Below are 18,760 nucleotides of genomic sequence, written 5' to 3' on the forward strand. Positions count from 1 at the left end.
TATTCTTCCTTTTCACTTCTTCTTCCTCCTCTTCTTCTTCTTCTTCTTCTTTTCCTTCTATTCTTGTTCTGCTTCTAGATCTGTTGCAACATTAGAAAGAGATCGGTTGATAGTAATTTTCCGAAGGAGTCCCAATAAAGAAAACAAACAAAAATCCTGAAGTTGTCAAAACCAAATACATGATGCAACTTGTTCTTTCAGTTGGTCAAAACATTTATGGGTCAAGATTGATTCAAGGATACGATTAGTGGAGTCAAAATCCAAGGACATAAACTACCAAGGTCTTATGTTCGATGACCGATTGCTACAAAGCCGGACTAACTTTTCTAACATAGATTGATATTAACATGAATTAGATTAGTTGGGACCAAAACTTAAAGTTAATGAGTTGTCCCGCGAATTTAATGATATGCAAGAAATGAACTTCTCAGGTCAAAGATTGTTTTAAACTGATATCCGACACGAGACTTACTGTTCTTGATATGCTATGCTAGGTTAGCTGTCCTACCAAAGTGGTCATATGCACTCTTCGTACCTTTTTGCACCTAACAATGTAAGATTGTGCCAGATTTGAAGAGTCTTGGTGTCTTTAAAAAGACACGAGATAAGGGTAGAGCCCACGAGCATGGAGCTACAACCCATTCAACTGCTTCTCGGAGTCTCCAAGTCTGTCTTGATGAGAGAGGTTGAGAGTGTCGGTGACCAGAGCTTTTTTGCATGCTTCCCGACTGCTTTTGCACTCAGCCAAAAGCTCCGACCTTCCAGGAGCTTCAATGGCCATGAACAACCCTAGAGTTGAAGATTTTATTATCAAAATGGGAGATTTACTTACATTTTCATTCAAAGGGCTGGCACTCTTGAGCACTTGTCAAAAACCCGCCAACTTTGTGGAGGGAAATAAAAGAATTTTTTGAAGAAAAATTTTCATCTGCATAATATCGGTTATGTTATTTATGTAATTGAGTGCGAAAAAATTTAATTATCATTTAGGTGAGTAGCCAGGTGCTTGGTGCACTTAGGCACTAGGTTTTGTGATCAATCATCAAGAAGCATGGCATAAAGTCAAGGATGAGCGAGTTATGTTATGCCCAAGTTGAGATTTAATTTTACCACTGTAGAAGTCTATTTTGAAGGAACAACTTGTTTATGCTAAAGTTTCCTATCATTTCACAAAAATTGAACTTTGATGAAAAGTATTTTCAAAGTATCTAGTTTTAAATGGAAGATGATTCTATTTCCCCGGTATGGTTGAACTTCGCAAATAGTCCATAATACTCATCTTTTGAAAAATTAGAATTAAAAAACGAAAATGGTTTGCCTCTTATAATTGTGAAATTTTGGACAATGGATAAAAGAAACTCTCGTACTTATTATTTTCATTTGTCATTCACTATAATTAAAAAGATTAGTAAACTAATGTTATCACTAAGATTCAAACAAATATATAAATTGTTTAATTTTGAATATTTCAAATTCAACTGAGATTCAAGCAAACATATATATGCACAACAGTGGGTCAAGTCGAGCTCAATCGAGTTGACCCTTTCAAACTAAGCAATTCGGGTTAGGATTTGGTTGACCCAAAACTTTACTTTTTGTGTGGTGTGTTATTGGGTTTAGGTTCAATTTTGCCAAGTCTACTTGTATGTGGTGTGCGGACAATTAATATATTTTAATTAACTTATAACTCATAGGTTTAAGATTTTTTTAATAAAAATGGGTTCAACTAAATACGTTTATAGGCTTGGAAACACTTTTCATATTAAAGTATCAAGTTTCAGTTTGCGTGTCCAAACAGTAAAAAGTTGTCTTTCCTTCTTTTCAGCTATCTGTTTGTTATCAATTTTGATCCTGAAATTAATTATGATCCTGATTTTAGGACAACTTTCAGATTTTACCATCCAAATGCAAATAAATAGCATCGATGTTTATAATTAGTGCAAGAACTGATGAACTAGTAGCGGTGTTTCCTAAATGGTCAACTCTTAAATATGGTTTTTGGGGGATTTAATCCATGTGGACTGGACCAAATTGTTACAACTCCAGGCTTAGGTCATTTTCCATTGTTCATTCCACCTCGACACCAAATGTTAATCTGTATCACACGGTCAGCAAATTTTGTCTGTATATAGATGGAAATACGAAATGTTCCTGGAAATGGAGATGAGAATTTGTTTCAAGGACCAAATCCATAGCAAAATTAAAGTACGAGGAACGAAATTGAACATGAGCAACAATATAGGGACCATCTCCGTAATTTCTTTTCAATTTAATTTTAATCGCTTATCAATGTCACATGTTCATCTTCGGTACTTAGTTAACTTTTTCCACCAATATATGACAAATGGAATTTGTCCGAAATTATGAATGGAGATTTGCTCGGAGACCAAATTCGTTACAAGACAAACCATAATTAAATAAGAAAGATAGTACAGAGACCATTTTTTAATTTGTCCATTTTCTATCGGTAAGTTGGCTTCTTCTTCTTCTTTTTTCAAGTTTTCCCAAAAGTCCAACGTGGCGCGTGTGACGAATGAAAGCAAACTCTGTCATTAAGAAAAAAGTGAGAAGGGTATTTTTTTTTTCCCCTCCTTTTTACCAAATGTTTGAATTCTATTAATGGGAAAACATTGCCTCAACCAGATTGCTGTGGTATGATTAATGGTATGGCCTAGATTTGGCACCTTCAGCATTTAAATCAGACAGTCTTCTGCCTAGAGTTATTTTGAGGGCCCTATTTTCTATGGGGTGCCATGGGAGTCATATCAAGTGGAGGAGCTATGTGATACTTCTTGAACTTTACTTGCATTGATGATGGGACACGATTCCTGCATTTCACCTGCATTCCAAGAGCAATGTCTGGTTCAGTTCGGATCAGTTTATCCAATTACACAACAACGTTGTTTACTCGAACCAGTCACGTGCAAGGATTGTGATCAATGTTCAGTCCAAACAAGGATTTTGGACCAACATCAATCATCACTTTAGGTCACATCTCAATTTTCAACGATGACATTGGAAAAACGACCAAACTTTAGAGTTGTGGATGTGTTGTTTGGATTAAAAATACTTTCTTATTCTCTTTAGTGCCCCCAATGGTAAAAAAAAAAAATTAGCTTCAAACTGATATTGATAGATTCATGAAAATAAAAAACTAACAAATACCTGCGCTCATTATCCTATCTTATAGGGAAAATTACCAAAAAAGTTCTATACATGTTATACGAATACCAACTAAGTCCTACACTTTTCAATTTGACCTATAAATCTATTGACAATATAGTTCTTTTTATCAATTTTGGCCGACAATCGATAACACTAATGCTGGCCATTCTGCATGGTACGACTAGCACAGACATAGATAATTTTTGCAATTTAAAAAACATTATAAATATTTTCCTCTTTTGTTTTTCCTTTTTCTATTTTCTTATATCCCTTTGTCGATCCACAGCCTTAATGGTGACTGCCCTCCCCCAAAACTGGCAAGAGCATAGCAGCCGTCAACCGCCACAATGAGAGACTCAAGCGAGGGCCATGATGCCCTTTTTAGCCACAACAAGGGCCAACGAGGGTGTCCCAACCCTCACGTATGGGCAACAACCTCTGTTGGCTATCGCCATTGCCGTGGAATGATGAAGGAAGATAAGAAAAAAAAGAAGTTAAAAATACAATAATTGTCTATATTGGTATCCACCGTGTCACGTAAAATTATTAGTGTCCATGTTAACGATTTCCGATAAAAATTGACCTGAAATACTGTATCGACAAATTGATGAAAAGTTTAGGATTATACTGACCATGCTCAATTCTAAAAAAAAAAAAAATGGTCAAATTAAAAATTTATGAATAAATTAACATTTATATAATAAGTTTAATTTTTGGTAATTGTGCCCCATCCTAATAGGTGTGATACACTTGGATAATAGCTAGTTTGATAGTCTTGTTATAAGTTAACATCAAAAGAAAAAGGGAACCATCAAGTTTAGAATCCAATGTAATCACAATCCTGATTGTACTTCCACGAGGCGACTGGAGCACAAAATGCCCTCCAAAAAGTGAACCCTAATCATGACCAATTGCTGTATGAAATCCAAAGTTGCCTTCCACCTAAGCATTTTATCATAATGATCACCCCTTTATTATATATTAGAAAAGACGGTTTTATACTCCTAATTGCCAAAAGAGAAGATGCCGTCAAGACATTTAACCTGCTAAGCCCATCTAGCCAAAATAAAAATAAAAATATAAGAAGAAAACCCTAATCTCCAGATGCATGCATTAATCGCCCTCACATTTTTCTTATCCTCTCTCTTTGTTTTTTTTTTTTTTTTATTTGGCTAGATAACATTTTGCTTTTCCTCAATCATCCACTTCCAGGGACCTTTGTTCTAATTAAAATTTTTTATTTTCTACTACTTTTCTATAATAAATTGTCAACTGGACTTCAAAGGATGCACCCATTTCCTATTAATTATGCCCACTTTTTTTCTTCTTTTTTTCCTTTTGGACAGGGGCACCACTGACATGACCCGATACATAAGTTTCTTATGAAATTCTTTATGCAATCTTTCCTGTTACCTTTATCATAAAATATGTGAAGGGACCCTTTTCCTCCTTTTTCATCTCACTGCCTGTTATGACAGTCAAAGACATCAACGTCCTTACCTGAACTTGTTGTCCTAATCCTAGAGGGGGCAATAATGACACGCCATGAGGGTCCCCGGATCACTGTCCTCTACTAAGACTGTACTCTCCATACTGGGCAGGAGTGTATAAAGGAGATTTTCCCAGCAACCTTTTACGTCATGGTAATTTACAAATTTTTACTTCAAACATTGTAAAGTCGGTCTAGCAGGTCATGGAAGGAAAGAAAAAAAATCACTAAAAATCTGACAAATTTATCAACTTTGACATATTTATTCCAAAAAAATTTTATGGCATCAAAAATCTTAAGTTTATATTATATGACACATTTACTCCAAACTTTATTTGTATGACACATTTATCCAATTTTTTTATGACACCAAAATTCTCAATTTTTTTCTTATGACACTAAATTTTTGTGATATATGCCAAGTTTGAAGTTTTTGGTATTACAAAAAAAATTAAGATTACTTAGATATAAGTTTATGGTTTATGACGTCACAAAAAAAAATTGGGTAAATTTATTATAGTGAACATAGTTTAGGATTTTTTGTGACTTTTACTCTTGAAAGAACTATAAACTTGAGTATTATATATCATTCGATTATGTGACAAGTTGTTTACAAAACATCATATGGTACTCGAATAGCTAAATAATTTGTCCGGAAGCTGCTCTAGACGGTTAGGATCCCCATTCTCTGTTGCTCCCATAAATTTATGGGCAAAATCTATTCTATATTTCATCAAAATAATGCGGGTTTAGCTCCTCGATTTGCTCCATGCTTGTCACACGCTTGATAAAGAAAACAAGTTGGTCAATCCCCTACTCCTCCTCTCCTTGCACTGATTAAAAAAAAAAAATTATTTTGGTCAATTCCCCCTGAAGACGCCTTTATCTAGAACAATGTCGCGAGATCCGGAGTTGGTTGAATTTGCACTTGCCCTTAGGTGATCATTATTTGCGACAGTGATGCAAGCGAGAGCTGGAGCTTTTACTTGGAGTCAAACTGAAATGCTTGCGACTTTTGCTCAGGTGGTCCATGTTTTTAGTGTAAATTTTCATTTTTTAATCAGGTGGTTCTACTGATTTTAACCCTTGATTTCTCACATAGAATTTTACTCATTCCCTTAGCTGAGATTATGCACCAAATGGGTATTCGGCAGAGGCTAATTTTCCTTTCTTTAGTCCACTGATCTTGCGAGGGAGGAGGGAAGCGGCGGGAGAGAGAGAGACAGAGAGAGAGTGAGTGGCTTTTACCTTGGAGTACTTGACGAGTGCCCACATGCTGGAGTGTGTGAGTGGGGAGTGTGAAGAAGGGTCTTTCACAGCTTCACCAGCATATACCTTCCCTCATAATGGAGCTTCTTCTCTCTTTAACCAGGTTGGTTGTGGCTTGTAAGAGGGGGTGAGAGCCTTTTTGGGAAGCATTAAAAGAACCTCTCCAGCACTCTCCTCCTCTTGGCTTTCTTTTTCTGCCACATTCATCGCCAACAGTGAAAGGGAAGAGGCCCTTGAAATGCTTTCCTTCCAGTGTTCTTCCTTCACTGGGTCCACTTCTCTCTGATCAGTTGTAGCAATGAGGGAATTCCTTTCATCATTCTGAGATCTGGGTTCACACACTAAAGAGTGGATTTCCAGTCTCACTGTGCTCTTGGGGTCTTTATTCCTCGGTCGTCTGTTTCTGGGTTTCAAGATTTTCCAAGGGCCTCGCGGGAGAAATGGCTCCAAGATTGGATTTTTCAGATTGGTGGGCGAAGGAGAACAGGAAGGGAACCCCTGTGGTGGTGAAAATGGAGAACCCGAGTTACTCTGTGGTTGAAATTGATGGCCCAGATGCTGCATTCAGGCCGGTTGAGAAGAGCAGAGGCAAAAATGCAAAGCAGGTGACTTGGGTCTTGCTTCTGAAGGCCAACCGTGCAGTGGGTTGTGTGGCTTGGTTAGCCACTGTGCTCTGGGCATTGCTTGGCACCATCAAGAAGAGGCTGATCTTCAGGCAAGGAGTGGCCATGGAGAGTGATAAAATGGGGAAAGGAAGGTTGTTGTTCAGGGTCATAAGAGCGTTCTTGGTCACTTCTCTGGTAATCCTGGGTTTTGAGGTGGTCACTTATTTCAAAGGCTGGCACTATTTCGAGCGCCCAAACTTGCACATACCACGGACCACTGATGTCCATGGCTTGCTCCACGCGATTTATGTCGCTTGGCTGAATTTTAGAGCTGATTACATTGCCCCACCAATTCAAGCGCTCTCCAAGTTTTGCGTGGCTCTGTTCTTGATCCAATCCGTGGATCGGATGATACTCTGCCTCGGTTGTTTGTGGATAAAGTACAAGAAAGTCAAGCCGAGGATCGAGAGGGATCCATTCAAATCAGATGATGCCGAGGGAATTGGATGCGAGTACCCCATGGTTCTTGTTCAGATCCCAATGTGCAATGAGAGAGAGGTAGCACACTGATTATTTCTCCTCAATTTTGTTTTTTTTTTTTCTGTCTTGCTTCTCAATTTGGTCAGTACATGTGCACATAATCTCAAGTTGTTTAATTCTCAATTATAAAAGTCCCATTCTCTTTTTCAAGCCAATTCAAATGATCGAGGGTAAATTTTGCTAGAAACGTTTGTGATATTAAGAATTGGAAAAGAGATATATAGCCTTCAGTTAATCATGGTTGACATCTACAATTCATACTTCCAAGGTGAGTTATGTCGTCATGTGCGTTTATATTTTTGACTGCTTCAGAGAGCTCAGCTTATTCATGCTAATTTGAGCTGGACCATGAAAGCGAAGTCACTCTTAAAAGGACAAGTTACAGGGACGGCTATTGACAATAGAAAGCTGTAATAAGTCAAACTTTTGTGTTGAGTTCTTATGGTGATAGTGATTTATTCTTCTAATTCATACAGGTATATGAGCAATCTATCTCTGCAGTCTGCCAAATTGACTGGCCGAAGGACCGTCTACTTATCCAAGTTCTTGATGATTCTGATAACGAGAGTATACAGTGCTTAATTAACGCAGAAGTGGCCAAATGGAGTCAGCGGGGCATCAACATAATTTATCGACATCGTTTGGTTCGAACTGGTTACAAAGCTGGAAATCTCAAATCTGCTATGAGCTGTGACTATGTGAAGGGTTACGAGTTCGTCGCGATCTTTGACGCAGATTTCCAGCCGACTCCCGATTTCCTAAAACAGACTGTTCCACATTTTAAGGTTGATAGCACATACCATTTTTTGTTTCTTTTTCTTTTTCTCGCTGTTAAATTTGCATGAAAATTGACGCCAGATTCCTTTTATGCATTTACTCGCAGGATAATCCTGAACTGGGATTGGTCCAGGCTAGGTGGGCTTTCGTGAACAAAGACGAGAACCTGTTGACTAGGCTTCAAAACATTAACCTGTGTTTCCACTTCGAGGTAGAACAGCAGGTTAATGGAGTGTTCCTGAATTTCTTCGGTTTCAATGGAACTGCTGGTGTCTGGAGGATCAAAGCTCTTGAAGAATCTGGAGGCTGGCTCGAAAGGACAACCGTAGAGGACATGGACATTGCAGTCCGTGCGCACCTTAATGGTTGGAAATTTATCTTCCTAGATGATGTTAAGGTATTAACAGAATTCCTCTTTCACCTCTCTATCGGGCTCAATTAATTCCTCTTCATATATTAATTGCTGGTGACGACGTATCCATGATTGGGCAGAATATCACCCTTTAGCATGATATATCTAGTGATGCTTTCTTTCACGTTCTTGCCTTTGAAGTTACAACTTCCAATAGCTCTCTTGGCCCCCTTATGTAAACAATGAATGTTTAAGTCTAATGAGTTTCTCTTTCTAAACTTATAAAAAATTGGGACTATGCTTCATTTCTTGAAATTTCAGGTACTCTGCGAGCTTCCTGAGTCATATGAAGCCTATAAGAAGCAGCAACATAGATGGCATTCTGGTCCAATGCAACTTTTTCGTTTGTGTCTACCTGCAATTGTAACTTCCAAGGTTTGTCTCATTCTTGATTTCCATGTGTTTTATACTTCCTCAATAAAATGATTACTTACAAAGCTTTTGAACTTTTCTCGACTCAGATCTCTGCTTGGAAGAAGGCGAATCTCATACTCTTATTCTTTCTACTTAGGAAACTCATTCTTCCCTTCTACTCCTTCACCTTGTTCTGCATAATCCTTCCACTAACCATGTTCGTCCCTGAGGCTGAGCTTCCCATGTGGGTCATATGTTACGTGCCCGTTTTCATGTCATTCTTAAACATCTTCCCTGCTCCAAAGTCCTTCCCCTTCATTGTGCCTTACCTCCTGTTCGAAAACACCATGTCTGTTACCAAATTTAATGCAATGATATCTGGACTATTCCAGCTCGGCAGCTCTTATGAATGGGTTGTCACGAAAAAGGCTGGCAGGTCATCAGAATCTGACCTGCTCGCTGCTGCCGAGAGAGAGACAAAGAGCACAAACCAACAACAACTAACTAGAGGATCCTCTGAGAGTGAGCTTCAAGAATTGACCAAGTTAAAGGAACAGCAAAATGAAGTGACTATTACACCGGTTAAGAAGACCAACAAAATTTACAGGAAAGAACTCGTTTTGGCATTCCTCCTGCTGACGGCTGCCGTGAGGAGTCTCTTGGCTGCTCAAGGAGTCCACTTCTACTTCCTGCTCTTCCAGGGTGTTACTTTCCTCCTTGTGGGCCTTGATCTGATTGGCGAGCAGATGAGCTAAAGTTACTCAAGTCCTGCTATTACAACGAATCGGGGAAGTCATCAGCCTAGAAAATTAAAGAAGCTGATACCAGCATCCACAGCCCAAACTGAGAAAATTCTTCACTACCATGCTCAGTTGCAAAAATGGTAATTGTTCAGACTACATAAGCTGAACCCTTCAGTCTCCAGTGTGAAGCCTCCATAGGTTTTTATTTATTTATTTTTCCTTAATTGACTACTGTGTACAATAAATTGTTTCAAGTTACTCTGATTCATGTTGTTCGTTATAGGTTGGGGGAAACAAATTAATGTCATATTCTACTCTTTTTCTTCTTCTTTTTTCCTTTTTTTGGTTTTTCTAGACCTATTGGAAAAGAGTTCTTTTCCAGGGTTGTGATTTGGCATCTCATCTTGGAAGCCATATTGTACAAGGAGAAAAATAACACAAAGTTGGGAGTTCACTTGCTTGATATTTTCTTTGTTCCGAGATACTTTTCTTCAACTTCTTCTTTTCCTGTTCCTGCATAAAAAGTGTAGACAAATCTAAGTTTTCTCATTTGCATATTGACAAAATATGTAGCGAGTGTACCAATTGGACAAAAACCTTTCTGGGTCTCCCTGTCCTTTTCCATTGTCTCCTCTCTTGTTCCTTTTCCCCTTTGGTTGCTTCTGCAATTTGGTAGTGCTAAAGGTAAATACCGCATGCGCACGTGCGCGCGGGGCTCGCGATACGTTGGAGAGCCTAATTGGAAGTGTCGGCAGAGCAGAGTTGAGCAAAGAAAGCAAATCATAAAAAGCTTTTTGTGTTTGAGGTGGCTTTGAGGTTTTGTTGAATTCAGCCATGGCTTTATGGAGTGTCTTCCTCCATGGATGGGGCTTGCCTGATTTGAGGGCCTGGGAATCCTGGTGTGGGCACACAAGTTTTGGACTGGTGAGGTTCTTGGATGGTGCTGCTGGAGCCCCTTTGGTGATGGTTGGATGGTGGGATGGGGACAAATCTTCTCCCTCCTCCTCTCCCCTCAGGGAAAAACATATCTGCGTGATGGGCTCCATCACATCAATATTTTGTCAGGAGAGAAAAGAATCTTTGATTTGACAATCTACCTGTAGTATCCCCTTGGCATCTCACGCTCGTAATCTCAGGATATGCCCTCAGCTGGCTGTCCCTGCTTGGTCTCTCCAGTTATTTTTTAATGTCTGCATCGTGAACTCTTTGGCAAATGAGGCTGCTAGGGTGAAAGAGAAAGTAAGGTACATGGACCATCATCACGATTTGCATAAAAGGTGAAATGACCTTTTAGTCTTTGTAACTAAAGTTCAATTCATTTCATTAAAAATAAATTACTTGAAATATATTTTCCGAAAAATATTATTTATATCGTTGAAAATAATTAACCATTGAAAAATATTTTCATCGTTGACAACAAAATATATCTAAATATTTTTATAAGTAATGAAAATGTTTTTCGTTTATTTATTTTTATAAACGGTATAAGCATTCATTTTGAGAAATATGTTTTTAAATTATTCATTTCTCAAAAAACAAATGGAGCCTAAGTGTGGTAACATGATAAACATTTAGTTACGAGTATGAAAAGTGGACCAATTGACGTTAGGGGTGAGCATGTCAGACTGCCCAAATTAGGAACCACCGAACCAACCGGTATGGTCTAGTTTCAGAGAGATCAATCTAGTTCCCAAATCCATCAAAATGGAATTAGTGATTGTCAATTTGGTTCTCGGTTCTAGGTGAGAACCCAACCAGACCGGACCAACTCTCTTTTTGAAAAATATATTTTTTAAATTTCTTAAAAATAACAATAAACTCTAAAAAATAGTGACAACTCTAGTGTATTTTTTTATATAATTTTTAATTTTTTTTTGCTAAGTAATCGATTCCATGGAATCAATCCAGTTCCTAGTTCTTAGGTGGAACTGAACCAAACCAAGAAGCGATCACCCCTGATCCATGTCACTATCACTAAGCGCAATCATATTTGGAAACTTCACATTTGAGAGATCAAATATCGAACAGTGAGAAAAAGTTCATCGATAATTGACCAAAATGATTTCAGGTTGCATTTTTGAAATACTGAAAATGGAGGACTATAGGTACTTTATTTGCAAGTAGATATAGATTTCTTTTTATTTTCTAGTAAATGTTTTGTACGACTACAACTGCCCTTTTGATGTGCAACACCTAACTCAAGTGCTTCTTCAGACAAAGGTGAGAAATGCATGTGATCATTTTGATCCTTAGTAACGTAGGCATCGCCAAGTCATGTGACTTGTTTGATTCGAAGATGACAAAGAATTGAGGTGCCCCACATAATTCATCAACCAAAATGATATGGAAAGTGCTTGTTTTAATAGCCAGGTAGATCGTCTTTTCTTACTTATCAATAACGAGAAATTCACCGTGACCCAGTACTCGAGACTTAAAGAAGAGTCGTACTGTGCGAAAGCTAAGGGCGAATGAGCTTCGACATCATACGGACTCGATGACACAGGAATCCGAACCTCACAAACCGCCAAGTGAATTTTATGATTTTCAAATGGATCCTTATCAGAGCTTGAGAATTAACCATCTGCCCTTTCACTTTTACTTCGTTTCCATGATGTCAATCCATCTTATAAGGGGTTGGAGATGGGCCAAGAACCTCATGTCCTTGTAAAACTTGAAAAGTAGCCAAGAAACTCTTCCCCTCGTGATCCTCATGAAACTTGAAAAGTAGCAAGCCATGACTTAACAGTGCATACCAAACTCCCTCCCTTTACAGCCTACCAACAGGAAAAACAATAGAGAGGCTCTTTTTCGTGTCCGAAGTACGGAAAAAGATTTCCCTCGATCATAAGTCTGTCGGTAGATTACGAAGATGGATATTACACACTTTAAGTAAAGTTCGCTCATAAATGACGTCCGTAATTTGTAAGCCACCAATGAAAGGCACGACCAGAGGAATTTAGGAAAATATCACCCCCTTTTATCTTATGAGAAATGGAGTGATGCCGGGATATATTAAGACTTGTCTATGAAAATTATGGCGATTGTAGCGGCAAGAGGAGTTTTAGGCGAGTGAGTCATACTCAAGGCACAATAAAATCCAACCTGTCAATTTAGCAAATTTATTTTCATAAAAGCATTTAAAGGAAAGAAGGGAAAAAAGAAAGAAAGGAAATCTCAACTAAAACTGCGGTCCCTGATTAAATGGCCGCCTGAGCGGTACGAGCCAACAACAAGATCAAGGACAGGCCCCGCGATCTCACTCGATACTACCAGACCATGTTAGTTGGAATTGCAAAAAATACATAAAACGAAAATTATGGAAAATTTCAAACTAATATTTTAGTGGCCCGACAGGTAGGACCGGCTCAAATACAAATGAACCGGCCCGTACGCAGATTATCCGGTTCAATAAAGCTTTGCTTTGGGCCTAGCCCGTAGAGAAAGCCCGTTGAATTTTTATTTTTATTTTTGGGAAAAAAAAAAGTATAGCTAATCTGCAACTCCAGCTTTACATGATCCAGACAAGCTGATCTACATGACAGCATCTCAAAATTACATTAAAATGTCAAATGTGTGATTGAATAGGACTCTTATAGCATCAATAAGCAGGAACGGACGAGCTGTGTAATGAACGCGACAATATATGCCTTCGCGCCAGCCAAATTTCAGCGCTCGCTTTCGTGGCGCCTCATCGACCGTGACAAAGTTCAATCCCAATCAAGTCCTGCTGCAGAGTTAAAGGGGCTTGTAGTGGAATGTGTCTGCTAACTGATGCATCAGCTCACGCTTTTGAGGAGGCTATGGACAGAGAATCATGGGACATGAGCAACCGTTTCAGGACTTAGTTGATGGATTCTAACAAGTTTCAATGGTGTCTCCTAGTTGGTGCATCACTAACATGTGAATGATGGTACCGAGTTCCGTTTATACAGGTGGGTGTTCGTCACTCGTCGTCGGGCTCTGCCGAGAAGTCCGGCTCCTCGGGCTTCTGCAGCTTTGGCAACACGACATCTTTCGCCTTCTGAGCTCCTCTCCTTGTGTTGGCTGCGAATCTAGAAGCCAATATTGTGACGCCCAGATGTTGCATCACTTGAGAGGAAGCCGAGGATGCAATACCCTGGTCCCCCTCTTCTTCCCCATGCTCTTCCGTTTCATCTTCCGGCGTCCTGTGCTCCTCGGAAGCCCACCAGGACTCCCTCATGCTGAGACTCTTGGCCAGCATTCTCTTCTTGTGTCTGCGCCACGCTGCCTGAATGAAGCATGCCCCCCACGTCCTCCAGTGGTGAGAGTAGAAGCGGAACGTGTGCTGCAGCTTCTTGCTGTGGAGGCGCCTGAACTGGTTCGCGACGAACTTGAGATCCTCCGCCCGCAGGGCGAACGCCTCCACTTCGTCCAGAGCTCTCACCGTTCTCGTGGAAGAAGGCAGGTTGAGAGTCGACTTGGGGAGCAACGCCCACGTGAGTAGCTCCTCCCCGCAAAAGTCGCCGGGCCTCAGGGTGATCGAATTGAAGAACCCCGTCCGCCCTCCGTTGGTAGTCGAGCTATCTAGCCTGCCCCTGATGATGAAGAGCATCTCAGTGACCGGGTCGCCTTCGCGGACTATGTATGTGCCTTGAGTGCACAGTGAGGACTTGAGGCGCTCGCAGATGGCATCAAGCAGCTGATCGTCCATTTGCGAGAAAAAGGGGACCTGAAACAGCGAAATACTGATTAGGTTACTGCCTGTAATACAGCAGGATTTATCGAACAGTCATTTGGAACCGTGTGACTTCTAGTTTTGTGACTCTAATCTTGTAGAAGTTGGCAACATTGGAAAAACTGTCATGTTCACGGCGAAGTTGACTAGAACTAATGAGAACTTACTCGCCGCACGAGGTCCAAGCATAGGTGGCGCTGGATATCTCTACGGAGATCAGCAGGCAAAGTGTGCAGAATCGATTCCTCATCGACGCCACGAGTCGCTAGCCACTTGTACTGCACGAAGCGCCGGACACGGTCCCGTAGATCTTGGGGAGTTGACGGTGTCTCATCCACTCCTCTGTGTCCCGCCGCTTGAGCCGCCACTCCTCAAGTCTCACAGTGAGAGATTGCAGATACGTCTACAATAATTTAAAAAAAGGTGAAGTTCCTCAGTTAAACTTCGATAGAAAGTATGTAATCTGGCTTTGTAATTTATAGAATTCCAGGAAAGAAAGTGGCACAGACAGCACAATAAGTTCTTCCGTTGTTCTTTTGCATTTTGCATCTTCTTTGATTACTGTATAGACGATAAAGTGAATAGAACAAATTCAGGTTATCAAGCCATCCTGACTACCTGCATGTTTCCAATCAAATGGGCAAACAGGACAAGGCCGAGGATCGCGATGAGTATGGCAAACGAGGTCTCCCCAATGAACATGCTTGTACTCAAATTTTGGCCATATGAACTGCATAATTACACCGGAGAAGAAGTTAGAATTAGCATCTTCGTTCATCCAATCGTCAGATAAATGCATCAAAGCTTAATTCTAGAGACAGTGCGGCGAGATTTAATATTCTAGACTATAGATACCTGAAATGCAAAAGGGTTTGCCAACGATATTATACCTTAATTGTTGCAATCCCCACCAGAGACAGTACAGATACTTCTCGAGAAAATCCGAGGACACGACGTTCTCTGTCAAAGCTTTCTCGAATATGCCATATTGGAACACGATATTCCCATTCGGGTCGCAATTGCTAAAGACACTCGTACTGTTGCCCCATGTGACACGCTGGCCATCGTCAAGCATATCACAGTCCAGGTAACGAAGATGGCACTTCACGGGGCTAAATTCCTGGTCGCATGTGGATTTCAAGCACGTAGCGTGTCGCTCCATCGACAACAGATACCATGACGCGCCCAGGACCTACAGGAAGGGTCAGAATCATTTTAGCACGAACTTAAAAGACCCTTCGATAACATGGAAGTTATGGAACGTGATATGTACAAGTGGCTACATACATGACTGGCTAACATGTACAACACGAGATTGTATGCCGCTCCAGCCCAAGCAGTTTTTGTGACTACGCCAGTGGCTTTGATCAACTGAGAACTCAATGGGAAGATCAGATATAATCTCGGGATGTACTGGAGCAGAACAATCAGTACGAGAGTGTTGGTGGTGTGATCCGAGTGCGAACTTCTTATCGCAGGTATGATGAACCAGATCACAATCTGACCCAAAATGGAAAAATAATATCAAGTTAGCTTGGTCATGAATTCATAGTAAAACAACAGAGTTCTTACCTAAAAGACATAAGAGAAGTGAAGAACTACATGCAACTCAAAGCATGATCTGGGACACAAAGTCATGTTCTATCTAATGACTGATCACTGAATTTAATTGGAAAATCTCTTTACTGATGAAAAAGCAGCCTAGCCTCTCTATGTCCTTTCTTTCTTATCTTTATCTCAGCCAAAAAACTTCTATTATATCCATTCGATTACAACCGAAATGATCCATAGCATAATTTCTAATGTTAAATGAGCCGACTTATCATGATGATCTTAGTTCCTTCTTTCGTTATATCTCAGAAGAAAATCAATATCAAAGTCAGCAAACAGATATTGCCATAGCTTGCAGTTGCACAGAAAATTAGCATCTTGTCTGAACTAAATCAGATTAGTACTGAAGCGATTAGCCAAAATATCGGCGATGCACAAAGGTCTAGTGTTTTGCCTGGAACTATACAACAACGGTTTCGACTTAGAGTGAAAAACCAGTCCATAATAGTACCTGCGGAAGAGGCAATGCCGCAAGCAAATCGACCCAGAACTCCAATCTCAAATACCTCCTGGAAATCTTCTTCGGATCCATAACGAGCTCGCCCCTTCCAAACACTCTCGAGCTCGGGGAAACATAAGCCGTCCGGAACTTGACGACCACATGGAGAATGTAAAAGGCATCGGCCAGCGTCCGGAAACACGTCACCACAATCCCCAGGCTCACATCGGTGGTCAGGCACGACGAGCCATCACGGCTCACGACCGACGGCAAGTAAAAGAACAAGGGGTCAACGAACAGCGCCACCAGGCAGGAGAAGAGGAAAATCCTGTTCCACTGCAAGAAGATTTCGCCCCCCGGATCGAGAATCCGGCTCTTCCGCGGCTCCTGGCCTTCAGGGAAAACCTTAAACGTCCCAAATCTTGGAGCTTTGTAATTGGCCTTAATCCTACTGGCAGGATCGCCATCGGGTCTCAGCAGGGTTGGCGCCGCCGGTATCTTATACAAAGGCAATGGCTTTTCAAAGTGCGTGGGATCGTTCTTTTCCCATGAAACGCCAAGATTTTGCTTTTCATCATTATAAAATCTGTAAGCAAGAGAACCAACTACAACATCATGACAAATTCGGGAAAAAATAATTTCCCACCACATCAGAAACAAACCAGTCTCTGCTACAAATCAACACTGGAAATGCTGTCGTATCGGGTACCTTACAAACTTCTCTGTCTTCTTCGAGTCCATGCCGTCTTCCTGGTCACTACCATGTTCGGAAACTCACTGCATTCGCAGGAAAGCCGCGAACTTGCGAGAGGAAACAGAGAGAAGCAGCAGACCCAACTTCTGCCCGGACGAGATTTTGTCAAGCCGATGGACTTTTTCTTCCTAGAGGGGAGTCTTGAACTGGGACTTGCTTCGGAGTGATTAAAAATGTGGGCAGGAAGAGAGGACCCAGAAGAATAATAACCGCAACTATTCAGAAGTTAATGGTGATGGAGACGCAGGCGTGCGGAAAGAACGAGAGAGGAAAGAGAGAGGAAAGAGAGAGGGAAAGAAACCGGCAGATACGAGGAAACGGTTGGGCCTGTCCTAAAGTTTTGACTTGCAAATTTTAACAATTACATGCGTGCAAAAGAACCGCCGCGGTTGCTTCGGCGACGGGCGCTCTCGTCGGATCACCACGCCTGCAAGTCCCCCTCGAGGCAGGCCTCGTGTCGGACTGGGCTCCAAGTTATCGATCCGTGTGCACGGGATCTCGAGATCATAGAAAATCCGGACGATGAGGATTGGCCGGAGACACCGAAAATGTCAGCGAACGATTCACGAAAGTGCAGATACAGGGAAACGGAAACTGCAGTGAAATGAGGGAAAACAATAGAAAAAGAACAGCTCAGACCATGCGATATTTTATATGATTCCTCCTCGTTTGAGAGTAAACATGGATCGGGAGAGGACGTGATCGCCACGAATCTGCATTGAATAAATCGATGTGATGAGCTTGGAGATTAGAAAAGCATTGACTCAAAGATAGACTTTCGGAATCAGCAGCAGATTTCACGGGGGTTGCTTTGTCTTTTCAAAGTGGTCTTAGTGTCTAGACAAATACCATCCAATCATGTTACTCTTAAGGGTGATCTGTTCTCAATCCAGAAATCGATACCATGACTTTGGAACTAAGAATTAGATCGAAAATTGGAATTACCAATTCTACCTAGAAGCTGGTTCAATTTTTGTTTTGTCCAAAAAAACCAACTTTTTAATAAAATATTAGCATTGCTATTCACCATGAAAATATGTTGGTTAAGTGATTATAATGTTGTTTCTTACCATTGAAGATCATGGTTTGATTCTCCCATTTGTGCAAAAGTGTTTCTTTTTATAATATGCATACACATTTACCACAAATAAATGTTTTTACCACGAAAATCAAGTTTTTACAATAATCCAACACACATTTAATGCATAGTTAGTCTTGAACCAATCGGTTCTCCCTGGAGTTGGACTAAAGTAGCTTAGGTATTGTCCTTTGGCATACGAGCATGCATTTTCCCAAGAGGTCACCCATCTTAGTAACTCTCTAACTGAGCTCACTTAACTTTGCTATTATGTCGAAAGGTGCATTTTCCCAAGAGGTCACCCATCTTAGTAACTCTCTAATTGAGCTCACTTAACTTTGCTATTATGTCGAAAGGCACCTATGTGAATTAATTCCAATTTTCACACACACGCACCCCATCGACCATTGTGTTTAGTGCATAGTTCATTTCATTCATTCCTCCTCGGCCATCCTATAAACCTACCAAGGGTTGCTCTTTGTCCAGGCCCTCTGGCTCCAGCAACCACTACCTACCCTCTCACACACATCACAATTGCTCTCCCCATGTTTAGTGCATCGTTCAATTTATTCATTCCTCCTCAGCCATTCTGAAACTCGCTAAGAGTTGCTTCTTGTCCAGGCCCTCTAGCTCTAGCAATCACTACCGCCCTCGCACACACATCACAAATTGCTCTCCTCATGTTTAGTGCATAGTTCATTTCATTCATTCATCCTTGGCCATCCTATAAACTTGCCAAGAGCCACTCCTTGTCCATGCCCTCTGGCTTCGACAACACACACATTAGAATTGCTCTCCCTGTGTTTAGTGCATAATTCAATTCATTCA

At 40.7% G+C, this 18,760-nt stretch overlaps 2 protein-coding genes across 2 annotated transcripts; one reads left to right on the forward strand and one right to left on the reverse strand.

The window, feature by feature from the left end:
• The first annotated feature begins 5,723 nt into the window (after nt 1–5,723).
• LOC104437181 (probable xyloglucan glycosyltransferase 5) lies at nt 5,724–9,831 on the forward strand. The gene is made up of 5 exons (XM_010050075.3): nt 5,724–7,086; nt 7,545–7,853; nt 7,952–8,242; nt 8,519–8,632; nt 8,719–9,831. The coding sequence occupies exons 1-5, from the start codon at nt 6,364–6,366 to the stop codon at nt 9,364–9,366; spliced, it is 2,085 nt and encodes a 694-aa protein (XP_010048377.2). The 5' UTR covers nt 5,724–6,363; the 3' UTR covers nt 9,367–9,831.
• Nucleotides 9,832–12,844: 3,013 nt separating this feature from the next.
• LOC120291228 (probable cyclic nucleotide-gated ion channel 14) lies at nt 12,845–16,859 on the reverse strand. Its single transcript, XM_039308308.1, is given in 8 exon segments — nt 12,845–14,044; nt 14,218–14,363; nt 14,366–14,453; nt 14,669–14,780; nt 14,941–15,242; nt 15,338–15,550; nt 16,113–16,686; nt 16,810–16,859. Coding segments are annotated over 8 exon segments (2,214 nt in total). The 5' UTR covers nt 16,842–16,859; the 3' UTR covers nt 12,845–13,297.
• Between the last annotated feature and the right edge of the window lie 1,901 nt (nt 16,860–18,760).

The sequence above is a fragment of the Eucalyptus grandis genome, chromosome 3 (genome assembly GCF_016545825.1).
Source record: "Eucalyptus grandis isolate ANBG69807.140 chromosome 3, ASM1654582v1, whole genome shotgun sequence".
NCBI lineage: Eukaryota > Viridiplantae > Streptophyta > Magnoliopsida > Myrtales > Myrtaceae > Eucalyptus > Eucalyptus grandis.

Excerpts from the sequence above, each read along its gene's own strand:
- LOC104437181 (XM_010050075.3), top strand. The coding sequence starts at position 6,364 with ATGGCTCCAAGATTGGATTTTTCAGATTGGTGGGCGAAGGAGAACAGG. Across the intron at positions 7,854-7,951 it reads AGACTGTTCCACATTTTAAG|GATAATCCTGAACTGGGATT; the intron begins GTTGATAGCACA and ends ATTTACTCGCAG. Across the intron at positions 8,633-8,718 it reads CTGCAATTGTAACTTCCAAG|ATCTCTGCTTGGAAGAAGGC; the intron begins GTTTGTCTCATT and ends TTCTCGACTCAG.